This window comes from Serinus canaria, chromosome 2, assembly GCF_022539315.1.
Source record: "Serinus canaria isolate serCan28SL12 chromosome 2, serCan2020, whole genome shotgun sequence".
Lineage (NCBI taxonomy): Eukaryota > Metazoa > Chordata > Aves > Passeriformes > Fringillidae > Serinus > Serinus canaria.
In genome coordinates, this window is record NC_066315.1 from 104,957,629 (window position 1) to 104,978,127 (window position 20,499).

The 20,499-nt window shown below is 38.1% G+C and overlaps 1 protein-coding gene across 5 annotated transcripts in view; it reads left to right on the plus strand.

Moving 5' to 3' along the window:
- Positions 1-476: 476 nt before the first annotated feature.
- RBBP8 (RB binding protein 8, endonuclease) overlaps positions 477-20,499 on the plus strand; it is a 39,856-nt gene continuing 19,833 nt past the window's right edge. The window contains exons 1-6 of one of the 5 annotated variants that reach the window (XM_050970736.1): positions 477-641; positions 2,248-2,297; positions 9,479-9,699; positions 14,707-14,749; positions 16,709-16,804; positions 18,874-18,986. In XM_050970736.1, the coding sequence (XP_050826693.1) occupies positions 9,588-9,699; positions 14,707-14,749; positions 16,709-16,804; positions 18,874-18,986 (364 nt within the window). In that variant the 5' untranslated portion in view covers positions 477-641; positions 2,248-2,297; positions 9,479-9,587. Of the gene's footprint in view, positions 642-2,247; positions 2,298-6,554; positions 6,658-6,726; positions 6,986-8,042; positions 8,064-9,478; positions 9,700-14,706; positions 14,750-16,708; positions 16,805-18,873; positions 18,987-20,499 lie in introns of those variants that run through there. The other 4 variants (XM_009102487.4, XM_050970738.1, XM_050970737.1 and 1 more) reach the window with 4 other exon arrangements.

The following is a 20,499-nucleotide window of genomic DNA, read 5'->3' on the forward strand; positions in this document are numbered from 1 at the left end:
GATTTAGTGTTGCATTATAATAAGTCTGTACTGCTAGTGTTATAAAAAAAGGGCATTTTCTTCTCTGTTTCTCTTCGCACTTATGCTGGGCAGACCTCTAGCCCAGTTCATCTGCATATAAAATGAAACAAAATTCATAACAATAAGATCTTGCTACACTTAATAAGGATGTATCACTCCCCCACCCCTCGGTAAATTATTTTGCTGCAGGCTACATCATTCTCTCAGAGTAGTATGTTGGGAGTTGACAGAGGCGTGAATAATTCGCAGCGGAGAAGCCTCCCCAGCCGAGCTGAGCTGCAGCATGCTGGGCTGGCCTTTGATGCAGACTGGTTGGGCAGGTTCCTGGGTGCCCCGGGAACCGGTCTGACGGGCCTGTTATGCCAACAAATTCTGGTATGATTCCATGCTCTCCAGAATGCAGAAACCTGCCCAGCCAGTTAAATGAAAGGCATATTAGGTTATCCATTGCACATTGTATATATCTTAGGTGCAGCAGATCTCCTCTCGGCATTCTCTAGTGTGGTCCACAGTGGCTTCCTCATCTCACTTACACTTGAGGTTTATAGCTGGAGGGGAAGTCAATAGTAAATATTTATCACCCGACCAAGAACAGAACTTTTCACAATTCAAACAGAAGGGTGAGTTTTGAAAATCTTTCTTTAAAATTATTTTAAGATAACCTTAAGCAAAAAATTTCTCTGATGCTTGAAGTGGTACAGTGTCTATTTCCTTAATGTGTCTGAGTAATGCCAGTCTCTACAGCACTGGCTGACAGAATTTTGGTAATTGCAGTTGTTTGAGCTTTCTGTGTGCAGCTCAACATCATCTGCTGTCTGCAGGGTATTTACTGCAGAGACACTAGCACAGCAGTGAGAGATAGAAACTCCACAGCCAATGACTTGGTATTTTGAGCAGTTCACTTAAGTATTGCTTATACCACTTCTCTTTTATACAGCATTTTTATAATCCCTGTCACATAACAGCAGTGTTGCGATAAGGCATACTGCCATTACAGTAAGATGTGTGGTTACTAATTCATGCCAGACTAAATTTTTTAATAGTTTAATTTTATAGAGTGAGCTACTTAAGCCTAGATTTACCTATTTCATGGTAAGATAGGAAAATTACTTGTCATTCTTACTGCTTTCTTTCTACATACTTATTAGAAATTTACCTGTTTAGAATGAGTAACGGTGGTGGTAATGGCAATAAAAAGCAGTGCTAGTCATAAAGGGTAGGCTGACCTGAAAGTTGTACCTGTATCTGCAGCTGAATCCATTCACAGGTTCTGTGTCAAATAAGAAAAATTAAACAGTGTGAAAACAAAAGCTGTGGAATCTGGTAACTGATTAACTACTGGGGCACAGAACTACTTGCTGAGCTGAATAGAAAGGAATGAAGACAGGTTTTGTCATGCCTGTTAGGACAAAATAACTCTTTAACTTAAGTAACTGTGAATCTTCTCAACATCTGTGTAGCTACATTTTAAAAAACCCTCACATAGCTACTTCCGTCTCCCAGGAATTCTTGATTTTGTCTAACTTTAAGCAAAACAATTACCATTCTCTTTTGTGATGAGAAAAAACCTCATATCAGAATCACTGGATACAAACCACTAGATACAAAATATCTGTACTGAATTATGTAAGATTTTATGGTAGTCACACAACAGGAAACTTCAATTATGTTTACTGCCAGCTATTTCCAGGCTGATGCTAAAATTAATATTATTCTTTTGTAGAGTGCCAAGAAAAAGGCCTCTTGAGCCTCTTAAAAAAATCAATGACTTGAAATCACTTTCTCATTAGCAGCACTGTATATGTGTGTAAAATTTTTTCTTCAAAGTGTAGATAAGCAGAAAAGAACATTGGAAAATTTTATAGTCTCACAGAGGCTGATAATACTCATCAGGAAAAAAAGTTCCATTTTCTTATATTCTCAGTTGATTCTGCTATCAAATGCATAACGAAAACTTGCTAAGGGATAAACCATTCTCCAAAGAAAAATTACAGCTGGCTGTGCTATATGGTTTGCATAAGAACTCTGTGTAGAGCCTCTAAAATGCTACAAAAGAGCATTGATTTCTAAAGCTATGGGATTTTAACACAGAACATGTTGAATATATTTAAAATTCAAACTAAATAAACCACTTTTTCAAAATTCTGCTTGCCATCCCCCCTCCAGTTTACGTGTTCTGTTTTATTTGGGTTTTCCTCAGCTGCCTTTTTTTTTTTTTTTTTTTAGGGGACTGGAAGTGCAGGGGCTGTTGTTTGGGAATTTCTTTTTCCCAAATGGTAAGTAAAATATTACTTCCTACATGTTGTTTCTTTTCTATTCCTCAATTCATGTTGTTTACTACAGTAAAAGGTGGGTGGCATGATTTTTTTTGCACAGATCTCTTAACTTTTACTTCAGCTTTCCAAAGCTGAGATAAATATGCATAACTACTCAAACTGGTCATGCTACCCGGAGTAACATCAGTATGAGCAAAACATTTCCACATGCAGCTAACACAGATAGGTGCTGCTGCTTAGAGCCTGAAGACCAGGAACATTGTACTGGGGTCCTGCAACAGCATCCCTCGCATTGCCTTTTTGGTTTTTTCCCCTTCCATCCAGTCCTCCTAAGAGACCTGAGAGTTTGAGTTGAGTAAGCCCTGGCAGTTTCTGACTATAGATGAGGAGCAGTGAAAGCACTTCAAGGAAGAGGGCTCCTTAAAATGAACAGTGCTACTGGCATCAGGAAATTTGATCTTGGCTCAGTTTCAAATATGGCTACGCAAGCAGCTTGAGAAGAATCAAATTCAACTAGTGGGGTGATGGAGTGGCTCCTCCCTATTTTTCCAGAGAAAGCAACCACCTGTGCCAGACAGCAGTGGTGGTGTCTGTTGTCCCGAGTGTCTTCCCAGCTGTAAGAAATCATGCTACACAGAGCACTTCCAGTTCCATCACTCCCAGTTCATATCTCATTTAGGTAGCAGCTGAACTGTGCCACATACTCTTATTTGCTGCATCTGATGTTGGGCTCCTTTGATATCCTTATTGGCAATCACAACATAAAGTGCATTAAATGAACATGACCAGAGAATTAAACAATCTATTTATCCTTCAGTTGCAGATCTGCAAGTTGAGGAGGCTGCAAACACACTGGCCATGTATATGTATGTGTAATCTATTAAATGTGATGCAAATACATAAAGACCTCACTATTTTATTTTATACACACACACACATATATATTTATTTTATACACACACATATATATGCAAAGAATGAAATACTTACGTTTGAGCATAAAGTAAATAAAATATTTAAATTGGACTTCCCATTGTAATTCAAATCTGGTTTTAATCTTTACATCTAAATTTAAAGTAATAGAAACAACAAAAAAAAAAAGTTAAGCTTTCTGCTAATATATTTTAGTCCTACTCTGTATGCATATGCAGTGAACTATGTCATCTACTGCTACCTGAGTGGTTAGAAACTGATGCAGCCTCTGTATTACCCCTCAAAAAAGGGAGGGGGGTGTCTGTGAATTAAAGGCTATTTTTAATTTTATCTGTGCTGCAACATTGCAGTACTCTTACAATAGAGCTTCAGTTATTAGCTGATTTGCTGGTAAATAGTCCAATCATCAAGAAGAAAGGCATTGCCACTAAACTGTAACTGAAAATTGACAGCTCCACCTACTATTATAGGATTAAACATTTCAGACCATCCAGGTCTGAAACTGGCTAGGACAAAATAAATTCCCTCTTTGCAGAATTGCTCATGGATAAGTGTTCTGTCACCTAGTTCAATGTGCCACAGTAAGGGTTATTTTGAAATCTGGACACGAGCCATGACACCACAGGAAGTTTCATATCTGTTCAAGTGCAGCAACGGTGAAACATTTTTCCCACAGTTTTATTGTCTAGGTGTGTGTGTTTACTCTTATGAGGTGAATGAGATGCAGTTCCAGTTAGACTAGTCATCTTAAGACACCCAGTGTGTAAATGTGGAATATCAGACTCTCCAATAGTTTTCTAGCACATTCAATGAGCCAGGAATCTATTCAGTGGCCAGCTATGTGATTATGGAGTACATAAAATCAAATAAATCTGGAAGGGAGATAAAAGTAAAGTTCAACCGTTAACGTTAATCCGTTTTCACTTACTGTGGAGTAGATAAGGATAACACTGTAGAAGCCAGTGGATTTATATTGCTGTAAAGATCAACATGAGAGAATATGAAAACAAACAGCTCAGAGTTTACTGGGAAATAAAAGGGATGACATAATTATTTGCCAGAGTGCTTCCTATAAATAGTAAGAAAGGTACAGTTTATGGTAAAATATCTGATCAATCAGCAAGAGGGCTATTTTATTGCTACTTATGAGATCTGTGAGCAGATTTAAGACATCTGTTTCTCTTAACATGAGGAAATGATTGCTTGTCTACATCACAAACTTTTAGATTACAGAAGTTTCAAAAGTAGAATGAAAAGCTGCCTACAAGCATTATTTAGAAAGACTGGAGAGTCTATCACAACCTATTATGACATGACAGCTTCCTCCAAAACACCTAGCTAATTTTAGTTCTACCATATGTCCAGTGATCTGATATAGGATCAAACTTAAAATTTGATCCTACAATAAGTAATCTGCTGCTGAGCTCCTGAACAACACGCTCCTTTTATTAAAGTAAAAAAATAAGTGGTTAAATGATGAAGAATGAGCAGAAAAGTTAAGTACATGATTTTTTCAAAATATTTCAGAACTCATGGTACATACTGGATGGGAAACCAAGAATATTTTCAACAATGGGGAACAACAGATTTGAAGCTTGAATCATGTGTCATCTCCTGTCTGACAGTATTTCAAAATACCTCAAAAATGTTGAAATAGTATTTCAGATACAGTTTTATTTATGCTGTAGCTCCTTATTTATGTTTTCTTGAGACCTGAGTGATCTAGGTAATGTAAAAAGAATTAGATGGAACAGCTACTAACAATTTATGAAATACCTGAACACTTGAATTTTTAAATATTGCTATTAACAATATAGAAAGTATATGTTTGCAGCACTGTCCCTTCCAAACTGATCACTATTATGTCTCCTAGTCATGCCACCAAGCTGTCTCTGAATGGGTTCCTATACATACCAAAATGGTCCAGTGGAACCACATGAAGGCAGAATAGTAACAGTGAAAAACTCTGTTTTGTTTCAATTTCATCACTGAGAACTACCAAAAATCAAGAGGTTTATCTCATTGCAGACAGCAGGGCTGGTCCCAATGAATGAAGGAACATTGATCTGCAATTTGGGCAAAAATATTACATTGAGAAGAAACAAAAAAAGTTCAGCAGCCTTACACTGTACTAATTATATGTGCCTACTGGCTCCCATACTCACAAAGACCACAAAAATATGCCTAAGCTGTTCTGTTGTACAGTAAAATGACAAGTCATGGAAACTGTTAAGATCTGGAGGATGGGGGGGAAGCTGCTCCACATACTTCTGTGTGCAAGCCCCAGCAACCAGAATACGAATCCTGGGGCACAGAAAGATTTCACTGCATAGTCTTAAAGGCAAGGCCACTTCTGGCACAGTTGTACACCCCAATGATCCTTTTTACATCTAAATCAGGGCAAACTTCTTTCAGGAAGGCAGGGGCAGCATTTGTTTCAGTGCAGGCTCCCGCTCACACCCTTGATTTTCCAGAGTGTTCTGTGCCTGCTGTGACACTTAACTGTGGAACCAGCCAGGCCCTGGCTTGTCCCCTCGGCCTTCCTCTGGCATCTCTCTGTGGAAACCCCAAGTACTGGGCCAGAGGAGGAGAGGTGTTGTGAGACAACAGCTGGTGACAAACATGAGCCAGCAGTGTGCCCAGGTGGCCAAGAAGGCCGATGGCATCCTGGCCTGTGTCAGAAATAGCGTGGCCAGCAGGATCCTGTACTAGGCACTGGTGAGGCCAATGAGGCTTGGGGCCCTCAGTTCAGGAAGGACATTGAGGTGCTGAAGCCCATCCAGAGAAGGGCAGCAAAGCTGGTAAAGGGTCTGGAGCACAAGACCCATAAGGAGCTGCTGAGGGAGCTGTGGCTGTTTAGCCTGGAGGAGGCTCAGATATCTAAGACCTTATCAGTCCCTACAACCACCAGGATGGAGGGCGCAGCCAGGAGAGGGTCAACCTTTTCTTCCAGGCAACAAGTGACAGGACAAAAAGAAGTGGCCTCAGGTTGCTCCAGAGGTGGCTTAGGTTGGACATTAGGAAGAGTTTCTTCACAGGAAGGGTGATTAGACATTGGAATGGACAGCCCAGGGAGGTGGTAGCCACCCTCGCTGGAGGTGATACGGAAAGACTGGACGTTGCACTCAGCGTCGTGGTCTAGTTGACACGGTGGTGTTCGGTCAAAGGCTGGACTCGATGACCTCAGTGGTCTTTTCCAACACAGCTAATCCCCTGACCCTGCCACTGCGTCACCGCCGCCTCCCGAACTCTCCAGCGACCAGCCGGGCTGGGGGACTCGGAGCCTCACGCTCCCCTCTCTCGCGAGAGCAGCGCGGAAGCCTCGCGAGAGCTGCCCGCGGCCCCGCCTTCCCGGGCGGGGAAGGCGCTCGCTGCGGTTTTTACTTTTTCCCGCCGCTGGCGCGCGGAGCCGCCGGGAGCCAACCAGGTAACGGCTCGTGCTCTCCTCGTCCTCCGCCGGGGAGCGACCGCGAGCGCGCCAACCGTGCCCCGCCCCCGGGCCGGGCCCGCCGCAGCCCCTCGGGCCCCGGGAGCCCGCCGGGAGCTCCTCAGGCACTGCCCCGCCTGTCCCCGCTCCTGAGGGAGCCCCGTTCTCTCCATTTGGGAGGCTCCCGCCGCTCGGGAGAAGCGGCGTGTGGGACATGCCATACCGCTCCTCTGGCGTCCCGGCTGCGGGGTGTGACCCAAGCCTGGCGGGAAGCTCCCAGGTGTTGGTCATGGCAGGATTTCCCAGAGCATCCCTGCGTGTCTATCGAGTGAGTTTTCTGTGCGGTGTTCGTGCAAGAGGGGAAGGAGAGCAAAGTTCACCGCCGGGAAGTGCAGGAGAGTTGAGTCTGTAGGAGCAGCCGGTGGGGGTCAGGGCGCCGTGTGCTGCCCAGAATCCCGGAGGAGCTGTGTGTGTGTCCCCGGCGGAATGGTATCAACACCGATAAGCAGCCATGGCGCGTTTATCGGTGCTGATGGATTCCTGGAGGCGATCACTGACGGTGCCGGAGGGAGTTGGGTTGTGGAAAAAGAGGGAAATAAATGGACGCTTTTAGGTGTTTCTATGAAAGCGGCAGTCGGCAGGATAGCAGCAAAGCCGGACATGTGGAGAGGGGCTGGCACTGTGCTTCCACCCCCGAGCTGACCCTCCCTGCAAGTGTCCGTACATCCAGCTCTGGCGTTTTTTCCCCGTAAGGACTGGAAAGCGCTTCCGTAGGGTTGGAGACTAAGCCATCACTTTTACACCTGTGCAGATGCCCAGGCCTGTCAAAGGCTCGACTTGAACGCTACTTGCGGGCCCTGTGTTTTAGGGGAGGTTGAACACCTGCAGGAAGCAATGTATCATTTTGGGATCTTGAAGCAGATGAAGCTTGGGAAAATGCCTTGCTCTTTTTTCCCTATTTGTAGTCGGTTGATGCACTAATAACTTGCAAAAACTTTGAGCGGGTTTTGTGTATTTTTTTTTCTTGAAGTCATTTTGGGGAAAAAAAAAAAACAAAACAAATACTACGGACACTATTTATTATCTAGAGTCAGGTGGCTTTTCCATGGGGGTGAGTCATCTGACACACTTAAATCTGAAACAGTAAGTGAAAGCAAGCGTGTGGTTTTCACTGCTCTAGTGCTTGATAGAGAAAAAGCTTGATCCTGAATGTGGCTGCACACAAAGTGGAGCATTTCAGCTACAAAGATGCAATCAAATCACTGTTCAACTTCTGTTGAAGACTTGTAGGCATTGCTAATTTCAAAGGGTAATTTTTTTTTTATTAAGGATTTCTCTGAAGATAACGTTTGCTAACATGAAGCCATATCCTGAAATAGGCACTGAATTTGCTATGGACAGAGCAGGTAAAGGTGAATGTTGAAGCTGGCTTCGATAGTGTAACATTTAAATATCCTTATACTATAGAAAATGTACAGATCAAGTGTTTCTATTGAGAATAATATTTTGTTCCATTGTTTTTACTCCATTGTAAAGACAGCCAGAATGAAAAAAAGTGGCTTAAAACGTGGCACAGAGAGATGAGACAGGAGAGTAGAACCAAAGCCTCCAGGCCCTACACTTGGTTACTGACCACTGGACTGAACATTTTGCTGCGGTTAATCTCCGGGGGACCAGCTAAACCAGTAGCTGCATTCAGATACTCTAAGTTGTTTGAAGGGTTTCAAGATAGGAAATGCAGCTTATTGACTAATCATAGACCTTGTATCTTTTGAACTATAACTTATACCTCAAAAATTGGAGAGCAAATTGTTTCTTCCATTTGGCAGTATAAGCATGATAGTTTGCTTGCTCAAGTTGCTAATTTAGGAATAGCACAAAATATCTAGCTTTTTTTTTTCCCTTACTGCATTTTATATTACAAGGTCATAGAGATAGCTATGTCCACCTAGTAATGACAGTCCCTGTTCAGAGGTGTTTGTTTAAAACTGACGGCATAAAAATGGGGAAAACTTAGAATGTCCAGTTTCACACAGAGGGAACTGAAGGACAAGGGATTACAGGAGTATTTCAGTATTGGACAACCAGTGCCAGTAGAATTGAATCTTGAGCCTTGGTTCAGAGCCAGATCTGAGTACCATGCTTCCTCTGTAGTTTGCCTGAGGGCATCATCTCTGTAAAAAAACCTTTCAAAACAAGTGAGAATTGTGGATAAGAATATCCTAAATTTTGTAGGCAGTCAAGCTTCTAAGACAGAGCTAGCTGACTTTGATTGTTCTTCTCAAATATTATTGTTTTGTAGATTTATAGATTTTTGTGATTACTCTTCAATTATTATAGTTTTTTCATCAGGGAATGGGAATAATTTTAATATAGAATTGTGAACACTTCAAGGGGATGTGAGCTTTTCTTTGCAAAAGCATGTCATTTGAATCCAAGTTTATATAAAGGATGTATATAGACAAATCCATCTCTGATAAAACTTTTGACAAATGCTTTTGCTGACAGCCAGACTTTGTCACTATGGCTTACTTTTGGAAAACAGGAATTTGGTATAACTCTAGATAAGAAAAAAATAAAGACTCTTAAGTTGGTTAATCTAATTTCAAGTTGATAGCTTTTTAACGGGAGGAAAATTCTGTTAGTTTGTAATTACCTGCAGCAAAGTACTTAGCAGCGTCCAAGTTTTCAGGGTGACTGTCAGCGTGAAAGTATAAAAATATATAACCTCAACAAGGATAGACAGTAAACTTTGCATTTCATCCATGGCTACAAGTTATGCTCAGATAAATTCAAATGTGTTTCTATTCTGTTGTTACAGACGTACACCCCTCTTCAGAAACAGTTTCATTACTATGTAATTTAAAATATAAAGTTTGAGAGTGAGCCAGTTCTGCAAGTCAAAGACGCTGGGAGAAGGAAAAAGCAAGATGAACGCATCTGGAGGAAGTTGTGGCAGCCCTAGTTCTGCAGAACCTACAGGAGATTTCTTCAAAGAACTGTGGTCCAAACTGAAGGAATGTCATGATAAAGAAGTACAAGGTAAATCATTGAAGGTTGGGTTTCAGGTTAAAGTTGGTGTTTGTCAGTTACCACAGGAAAACTTTGAACCAAATACTCTGCATGGAACTAAATAGATTTTTAATGTTTTCAGTTATACAGAAAGTTGAACCTGATGATTACAAGTGATCCTTAGAGATTGACCACCTAAGCCTGGTTTAACAGGATTAAACTATCAACACACATAAATGATTTGCTAGGTCAGTGAAGAAAAAGTAACACAATGTTACATGGAGTCTCTTCTTGCCCACAAAATATCTGTGTGGTACTTTACCTTTAATGGAATGTGATTCAAATTTCCAAACCATGTTATTCAATGGATTCTTTTCTTTTGCTTTTTGCTTTAGTTGCTTCAGATACATTAAAAATTATTTGCATTGTTTATTCCCCTAACTTGTGCAAAATCACACTAGAGATTAATGTTACTGAAGTGAAAATTATTTCTTCAGATTTTAGTGTTCTAAATTTTCTCAGCAAAATTTGTAATGTTTTATAATATGATTATTCTTACATTATGTGACTTGTAATAACAATTTTACTACAGATTGGCTGTTAGTGTCTGTTCATTCTTCAGTAATTCAGAAAACATTAATTATTGCACTATATGTATTGTTATTTTAATATTGTTTTACAAGGAGTATTCTTAAGGACTTTTTGCTAAAAACATAAAGTAAGTTAACATTTTGTTCTGTCTAGTCACATGATCCATTCTTTTTGGATGGAATTAAAACAGTATTAGACTGTGTCTTCTAAGTTTATCCTTATGTATGAAATAGTATTTATATTAGGCTGGAATAAAAGTGGGTGAGTTTTTGTGATTTAAGAGCTGTAGTTAAGCAAGTGGGTCTTTACACAGTGCATTTCAGTGGCCTTGGTTGTTTCTACCAGTCTCAAAACAGTTTCAGGTCTGTCCATTTTGGCCCAGTTATACCATCACTTCTTAGTTTCCAAAACTCTTGGAGATTGTTTTATAATCAATAGATGTTCCATGCCTCCTACTGAAAGTCTTGATTCAATTATTTGCAGCACTAGGCCGTGACACTTTGTTGTTGATTATTTAAAAAAACCAGACCAAACAAGCAACCAAAAAGCATATACCAGTATGGCAACTGGAAAAAAACTATAGCAGACAGTAGCATTTCTTTACATTATCATATGGGCTACAATTTTGCCAAAAAACTTTTTTTAATAATTATTTTTTTAATTGTTGATGGTGCTTTTTGGAGTGGGTGTGATGTCAACCACAGATAAACGCGGAAGTACTGACAGAATGGGTTCTGGCAATCTATGGCATGTCTGAACAACAAAAACTTAACAAACAAAAAGCTCTGATGTAGAGACTTATGTTAAGTGACCCTTTCTCTAGTTTCTTGGGGTGTGCAGCACGTGATTTTCAAGTTTGGGTTTTCTTTATGCAAGCAAGATACTCTTTAGAATGCATGCAGGGTGTGGCCAGGTAATTTTGCCACCAGGCAGTCTTTTTCATGCCTAGCCCTTTGTCAGTATGTCCCACACTGTGTTAGGTAAAATTAGGTCTTCCATGATAACATCAAAGACATGCCCGAAGGATAGTTAATTTTTTCAGAAGGTGGGGATCCTCTTATAGAAAATGGTACTGGAAGATATTTTAGAAACATCAAACACAGACTTGCCTAGACTTTGCTTGTTTCTGAAGTCTATAAATAAGAATTAAAATTGACTCATGAGTTTCCAATCTGAATGTCAGCAAAAATTATTTTAAAGGTGGTATAAGGTGGATTAAGGGAAAGTTAGTAGTTGTTGAAAAAGCTTCTTTCATGTACAATGTACTGAACACTGAAATTGTGGAATTATTCTTGTTTAAAATCATGAAAAGTAGAATTTGTGACACATGAACTTGACATGGTCAGACATGCTGTATGAGTTATATCTATAGAATGTAGACTGAAGAATAAACTCATGCAGTTTGAAAGGGATTCTATTGAATTTTGATATTACTATATTGTAAAGGGTGTGATTTTTCACCATTATGTAAAGATATCCAACTTCTTGTTCTTTTAAACTGATCACTTCCAAAAAAGATCCAAATTTTGGGCCTTCTTCAGCCAAAAATAGCTATTATTTAACTTAAATTCATCATGCAACAATGGGTAGGACAGCTACATCCCAGTTTCCAAATGTGTTGGGTATGGTCAGTGTGAATTGACTTTTCATGGAGTTCAGAAGCGCTCAACAACTCAAAATAATGGTCATTAAAAATCTGTTTTTATTTCCGATGTGTGGGATACTTCCATAATGCCCAGAAGATTCAAAGGAATTTAATAATTCTTTTTGTAAACTGATTTATTTCTACAGGTAGTAATTCTTACCTCTTGCTTGAAATAATTATATAGATCTTGCTGCGCATGGATTGAGATGGTTTCTGAGGATTAATTTAAATCTAAAACTCTAAAAATATCTATCAGTGTAGAGATGTGAGCAGTGTTTTATGTACAAGAATGGTCTAGGTTTTTTAGTTATTGCTTACCTCTTGAAAAGCAGAAGATAGCAATGGACAAAAACTGTAGTCATAGAAGGAGAGACACTTATGAGGAAAGCAATCTCATTGATAGATTACTGTAGGAAAGGAAATGGCTGGAAGTTCCTCAGAAGTAAATAATTATAGAAAACAAAGCTGGAAGGGATTTTAGAAGGTCATCTAGTCCATCTCTGTACCCTTGAGGTAGGATTATGTCTGTGTCATTGCTGACAGTAGCTTGTCCAACTTGTTTCAAGAAATCTTCAGTGACAAAGATTCTGTGGTCTTCCCAGGCACTGTCAGCTTTAAGGAAGTGCATTTAATGCTTTTGAAAATTCATCAGAACAGAAATTATCGTAGCCATTAATTGAAATATTACAGCTATATAGTCTAATCAAATAGCAAGTTTCATAACACAGTTTAAATTATCTGCCTAATGATAGTTTAAATAAGGTCTCTTGCTTTAATAAGTGTAGTGTCATTTACTAATGCACTTACAAGCTTTAGGTAATGTAGATTTATATAGTCTCCAGCTTGTCTATTCCATAAAAATACTGTGCAAAAGACAAAATTGAGTTGGGAAAGGACATAGTGGAGTTCCACAGAGTTTTATGTGCTCCCTATGTTAAATAAGGAAACATGAAAAAGCAAAGCTCCATAAATGAGCATGCTTAAAAACTCTCAATGCTCTGGAAAAGCAAAAGGAAGAGACTACAGCAGATGTAGAAATTCAAGACTCTTGGATAAATGTAACAGGCTGGTTTCCTGTCTTCCCATTGCAGTCGTTTGAACTAAGAAAAAATGCAACCTTTAAGTAACTAGTTTAGTTCCTCCTGAATTCAGGTGAGAGGGGAGATAGTGTTACCTGTAGCACAGTACTGGGCCTTTTGAGCCCTGCCTCTTCAATTGGTTGCTCAGGTTGCCAAAGTTACAATCCTAAATACTTGCTGAACAGACTACCTGTTCATACAGGAGATGCATTGTTGTGCAGCTTCATTCCTTCCGATGGGCGTGGAGCAGCTTTAAAGCAAGCTTTATAGGGGTTCTAATTGCAGATGCCTAATTGACTTGATGAATAGCAACTGCTTAAAAAAATAAACCCTCTTTCTGTGCTGATCTGCATGATAGAACATAACTTCTCACAGGTGCTGAACACTTGGAGATAAAAGAAATCTTGCTGTATTTCCTAATAATTTTTTTAAGTAGTCTGTCTGCATTTTTAACTCATTGTCTCACTGGCATCTTGTAGCAAGTATGGGTTCACTGAGTCTGTGGCTGGCTTGACATTTTAAGTGGCCTGAGGAGTGAACCTTCTCAAGCAATTAATTTTTCCCTTAGAGCTGTTCCTAGTTGAGTGTGGTAGTGGAGAAAAAATAGTCTGTTAGCTGCCTTAACCTACATTTTCTACAATAAGATGTAGTATCAGCTCTGTATTTAGGCTAAAATTTAAAATAGTCAGAATTTTTCTTACAAGTGTTCTGGTTTTATAAGTTTATCCTGCTATCCTAAATGCATAATGCTTTTGCAAGAGGGCTTACAAGACACCTAATGTTCAACCTGAAGTTGGTAGCAACCTTTCATAGTTAGAAGAAAATAACCGTGCTAAGAGATGTTATTTTCTGATGTGATATGAAAATTTCTCTTGGATTTCTGTCTAAGAAACTGATCTGTCATGGGTGTCTGATTATTTCTGTTTATTTGGAATAGGAATGGCCAGCTTCTGTGTGGGTAATATCACATAAATTTCCACAGCACTGTATCCTGCTTGTTAAATTGTTTTGTGCACAGATATCTTCTTGTCTCTGTGCACATACAAATGTACCCAAAACCTTGCAAGCAGATTGACTGGACAGTGTTCTCTCGCCTGGGCTGTCAGCTCCTGCTGAGAACATCAGTTGTCTTTGAAAACCTTTTTCCTTCAGCTAAGAATATAGAGTTAGGAGTGTGGAATTCTTAGGGGAGAAAGGCCATAGATAAAATATCATTCTTCAATTCACCTTCAGGTAGTCCAAGGAAGCTTTGACTGAGAGAGTCTGGTAGCACATCTCTAAATAAGGAGCTTGTCCTTCACTGTAAAGCATTTAGCAGTTTAGTCATTAGATGCTTCATTTCCAGTATTGTATTATGAATTTATGTGCACACAGAACATATTTTAGGCTGCTTCTGTGAGCATAATCAATGAAAATATATTGACAGTGCTGGCTATTCATATGTGGTTATTTCACAAAGGTGTTTGTTTACTTGTGTAAGTGGAAATCTGTGTGTTTGCTTAAGAAGTCCTATTTCCTGGAGATCACAATGACTATATTTGTTTTCAAGATCCTGTAGAACACACTCAAAAAGTCCAGAAGGAACCTTTTTCTCTCCAGATTAGTGACATTTTTTGTCTCTCTTTGCAGATAACAGTGGCAAATGGGGAGTTAATTTATTGTCTCACTCATTTTTTAAAATCAGAATTCTATAACATGTAATTTCTTCTTTCCACTTTTCAGGTTTACAGCTGAAAATATCGAAGTTGAAAAAGGAAAGATGCTTGTAAGTACTCATCCTAATGATATAATTTATTAAAGGAGAGTCAGAATCCCATTAATGAGCTGCAATTCTTGTAAGATCAATTAAGGTTTCATGGATTCTTCCTTTAGATGTGTAAAAAAACTCTGCTTACTTTAATTATTCAGCTAAAGTTGTCTGAAGATGTACAGAGCTCTTTACAAGGTATGTTATTTCTTAAGTATAATTTATAAATTAGGTAATTGCTAATTTTTAATCTGAAATGATAAAATTATCTCTTGCTTTTGATATTAGCCTGCTGTATCATAAGTTGCTTCCATGTTCTGGAATCTTAAATTGATCAGTCAGTTTTCTGGATGAGAAATATTATCAATGCTGTGACTGAACAAATACCAAATAGGTTAGTCATTGTTTGTTGGAATCTGTCTACAGCTGCCACATTGAGGATACAGTACTGTTACATAGGAGGTCTTGTTCTCCTTGCAGCATCTGAATACCTGAGGTTTAGTATTTCAAACTTGGTAATCAGCTGACAATGAGCACCTTATTTTGTATCCCACTCCAGCATTGGAGCTAATGACTTGTAAACCCTAGGTCAGAGACCGGCCATTATGCAGTGCCTTCATAGCCAAAGACGTTGTTCATGTTTATCAGGTGCACTGGAACTTTAAGGAAAGAAAACTCAACCAAGAGCCAAGTTCCTTCTGTTGTTTTACTGTCTTCATGGGGCATTTTACAGGGTTTAGGTGAAAAGCATCTAGTATTAGTGTACATTAATATCTTACTTATTTATTGCAAATGACCTAGTGCCATAGAATGACTTAGAATTAACTAGAAATAATTTTTAAATTTGTTAATTTGAGCTTCCTGTGAGTGGCATAAACAGAAAAAATGAGGGGATTTTTTGTGGTTTTAGTTTTTTGTTGGAGGGATTTTTTAATGTCCTAAACATCAGGAAAATACAACCTGCTTTTGTCAGACTTCAAATATTGCCATAGCTTGGCTGTACTTGGTTAGTGAACTGAAGTAAGAGAACTTTAACATTTTGTGCTTCCCAAGTTAAAGTACAAGCCTTAAATGGTCCATTGTGCTGTTTGCATGTAACTGTTTTATAGGTTGGATATGCAGTTGGAATGGCCTATGTGGGTCTGTGTGATAGTACAGAAAAATAAAGCATCTGTACTTAAATTTAAAGACTAAATATGCTTGTGCTTGTACACTGTAGAAGCTTCCAGCTGCCCCATTCATTTTATTGCCTATGATTGCTAGTTTCTTGAACTACTGCAATGCCAGCAATATAAAAATGTGGTTGGCTAAACGTATGTTCAAGGGATAGTGCCAATTTAAAAGTTTGTTTGTGTAAAAGAACTGTATCAAGTTAGCAAATATGTTTTTGTTTCCTGGGGTGTGTGTGTGTGCTTAACAGCTTTTCATAAGGCAGTTTCATGACTTCCACAAATAGTTCATCTCAGGCACACTGAAACCAACTGCTTTCATAGATATATACAAAGGATTCCATGGTAGAAAGAAGAACTGGGAATTTCTGCTCAGAAATTAGTCATTGTCATGTTACACAGATTCAGGCACTTAACTTTTATTGAGCTATCATTAGATTCCCTACAGCTCCACAACACAGTAAGGTGTAAGAGAAATGTTTGAGTTTGATCTCTGAGATTGTTTTTGAACACTGTTAGCTTTTATGTCTTGACTGTCATTAATTCTAGTTTTTACCTGAACAAAAATCAGACATAACAGAAGATCACCTGTATTACGAATTAGAAACTAGCTGCATCTTTCCTCTGTCATTTGCAAATTATTATTAATCAGAAACACTAGCTTAGTGTATTTTCAGCATAATATTTGTGCTGATGATAATCACATTTCCCAAGGATATGAAATAAACATACCAGAGAAAATTCTCTAGTGAAAAAGTAATTACTGCAATTTAGAGCTAGAACTAATTCTTCCTCTTTTCCTTTTCAGGGATGCAGAGAGGCTTGAAGAGTTCTATACCAAGAACCAACAGCTCAGAGAACAGCTAAAAGCACTTCATGACACTATCAAGGTTTTAGAAGACAGGTGAAGTAGTGTCTTCTGGCTTTTGAGTTTGCTGAATTTTGCTCTTGCAGAGTAGCTCTGGATGCTTTGCAAGTTAAGTTTGTTGTGTTTTGGTGTGGGATTATTGATTTTTTTTTTTTAAGTAAGCCAGTCCTTTTCTAATGCAATCCAAATAGTGTTTTCAAGAGAAAGGTGTAGAATTTACATTTTTCTAACTGAGGAACAATAAATAAATATATAAGATATTTATTTATCTATCTCATCTATGTAATTAAATATAAAATCAGTAATGAATATAAATAAATAACAATTTCAGTTGTATTGTTTTTTTCAAAGTGCTTAGCTTGTTTAGTTCAGTTTCAGTAGAAGTTAGAATAGAGCAGCTTGGGAGGCAAACAGACATTTTAGGGTTTGTTCTTTTGTATCCATCTTTGTATAGCTAAATTTTATATTGATCAAGATGTAATACAAGTTCAAAACCCAAAGGCTATGATATGTTGTGAAACTAATGAAATAACTCACTAGGAATTGTTTCAGATTTGAGGAGGTCTTTTTTACCAATTGCCTGATTTGTCTAAATTTGATCACAGGTTCTGTCTGTTACCTTCTTTTGGACTTGGGTGTTCTCCTCACCTTTTTATCCATTCTACCTTTTCCTTATTTGTTCCTGTTTAATGTGGTACAGCAAAACAAAACTAATAGCCATGAAATTACAGTGCATTTTTTTCATCTTTAAATACTGTACCTGTTTTGGAAAGTATAGGGTAAATCTGCTGTTAATAGGCTCTCAGAAACTTTCTGGGAACAGGAGATCGTTACATGGTAAACGGTTTTCCACTATTCCTGTGTTACCTCTAATTTTGAGCTGTGATACTCTACTTTTACTTTCAACTCCATTTCTCTGTGAAAGGCATTAGGGATAAGCTTGTAGCCATGCAGATAATAAACTTTCAGACCATGTAAGTAGAGAGGCATTCATGGTGTGGATGGATCTTTCTAATCCCTTGGCAGATGAATTACTCACATTGTGAAAAACAAAATAAGTATTTCAGTTGATTTAATACAAGGAAATTGTAATGCTGTGTTTGTTACACATTCAAATAAGCTAGTATGAAAAGGCATTTCAGTACTTTACTCTTGCCACAATTCCACAATATTAAAACACCAATAAACAAGTATGGTTTTTACTTCCAATATTCAGCTGTGAAATTGGAAAGTTACATAGTTTGTTTTGTTAGGATTTTTAATACTTGATGTAGTAGCATCAGCAGTGCTGTAAGGAACTGTAAACTAGTTCCTTATTTAGCAGGCAAAAGAGACTCTGGTTTTCACTTTGGCATTACTATTAGCTTTTTGCTGTGTACCAGAAATAAATACATTCCGTTTATCAACTATAAAATGAACACCTATTTCATTGCATGAATGAATGTGTCAGGTAAGACACAGGGATTCTAACCAGTCCTTTTCTGATCATGAATGTGTTTTAAACAGCTAATCTCAACTATTAGAGACAGTGGAGTCAACGCCTCTCATGAACTTTTGGATCCACTTCAAATTATTGGTGCTTAGATAAAGGTTTTCACATTTGCTTGGCAGTTGTTACAGAGTGAAATTACTATTTGTCCTTTTTATTTTATTTTTTTGCTTAATAACAGTACGTATCCTTCTTAGATGAGGCAGGAATTCTAGTTACTGAAGTGGTTTGCTTATTTTATTTTCTTGAATTACCTTTATGTAAAATGATGATTTATATCCAACAGTATTTTTAGTAGGATGCCTTACAAAGGATTTCAGTGGCAAGGTATAGCATGCTCCATTTTATTATATAAAGTAATGCATGTTGTTTTAGAAGTATCCAGTACCTACAATCATTTATGCAAATGTTAGAGCATATAGTATTAGATAGTTCAGAAATCTCAAAACATTGTTATGTGAACATATAAAACCACAGTACTTAGTGGCATTCTGCATAACTGTCAGAATTTTTCTGGTTTTCATTGTTCAGAAGGTCTGTTAAACATTGGTATCTGCTTCATGCATGGCAATATTCTGTTAACAGAAGGACCTTTTTCCTCTTCATTTTATTGTAGATTAAGAGCGGGGTTATGTGATCGCTGTGCTGTAACTGAAGAACATATGAGAAAGAAGCAGCAAGAGTTTGAAAATATCCGGCAGCAGAATCTCAAACTTATAACTGAGCTTAGTGAGTTTTATCCCCAAGCCTGAAGACAAAACATGCTATTTTGTAAACTATTTTAGTTCTCCAGAAATTCCTGTAACTTGATATAATTTATGTGTGGTGTGTTTAGTAAGCCCAAAAAATTCAGTCAGGGGATACTTAACTGTACAGTCTGAAAATATGTAACATACCAGTGACTAGTCATTTGACCCACCTTCTTAGATTGAAGTGCTGATACTGAAAGTGAACTGACGTGGAAAATCTTACACTGTAAAGTAGCTACTTTAGATAAAATGTGACTGCTTCTGTTTATTCCTAGAGTTAGAACGATTGCCAGCTTTCCTAAGAAAACCCTGACTTCAAAAGGAGCTAGTGATTGCAAAGTATCAAGTTCAGACAGAAGTGGGTCCAGCATGTGTCCTGTAGTTGGCCTCAGACTTTAACTGCAGTAAACCCATAACTGTCACATAATCAACTGAAGACACAAAAAAATGGCTTTATACCAGGCAGCTTATAGCCAGCTCATTTTGAATCAAGTAGAACATGTGACACAAATTAAACTGTTTGTTTCAGGTGATACACAAGCAGGACAGAAATATGTTCATAAAGAGAGTTTGGAAAGATTGGTTGTAAAAAGCGTAGAATAATGAAGGACAGAACTTTTGAATGTTAATGATATCTTTACCATGAATTATTTTGTATCATTTAGATGTCTTTATTTGTCAAGAACAAGCAGACAATAAATGAGATTTAAAATACAGGAAATGCTAGACAAAAAATAGCTTTTTGGTGGTTAATTAAATTATGGAAATACTATGCTAATACAGAACACATCAGTGTTTCAAGGACTTCTAATATTGAGCACTTGCATAAAATTACTCTGAGTTGTGAGTTTAATGATAAGCAGCAAACACGGTACAACCGCTCTCTGAATATAGCTCTGAACCTTAAAAATCAAGGTGGCACCTATTAGGTACAAATCTTGAGCTGTGACACAACAGTAGGTTCCCATGGGTTTGGGTTGAGATTTGTATAAAAATGGAAAAGATCATTTGAGGAATCTAGAGGCAAAATAGACAACAGCAAAATAAAAACAAAAACATTAAAGTGGACAGAAGAGTTGGGAATATCACTACATTAGTTTGAGGCAGCATGGAAGAAAGGCTCAATGGTTGCTTAAGTGGCTAAAACCAGATGCAAATTGCATTGTATTTCATAGGTTATCCTTAGCCTAAAGAAGCAATTTTGTCCATGGAGGCAAGTGAGCAGTTCACTCATCTTTACAACACAGTCTCACTTGTGTGTATGTGGACAAAAGTAATTAATGATTGTGTAGAACTAATGTTGTGATACAGTAATTGTGTCACTTCTGCCTTTTCTAACATGTCGTTTTACTACATCTTAAATTACTGGCTTGAAACTTAATTTTTGTAAACCACAGAAAAGTTGTATGGTATTACATTTTACACTTGGTTCTGTTTCCTTCAAGGACAAGATTATCATGTTAATATGTGTATATTCATTTTTTAAATTATTT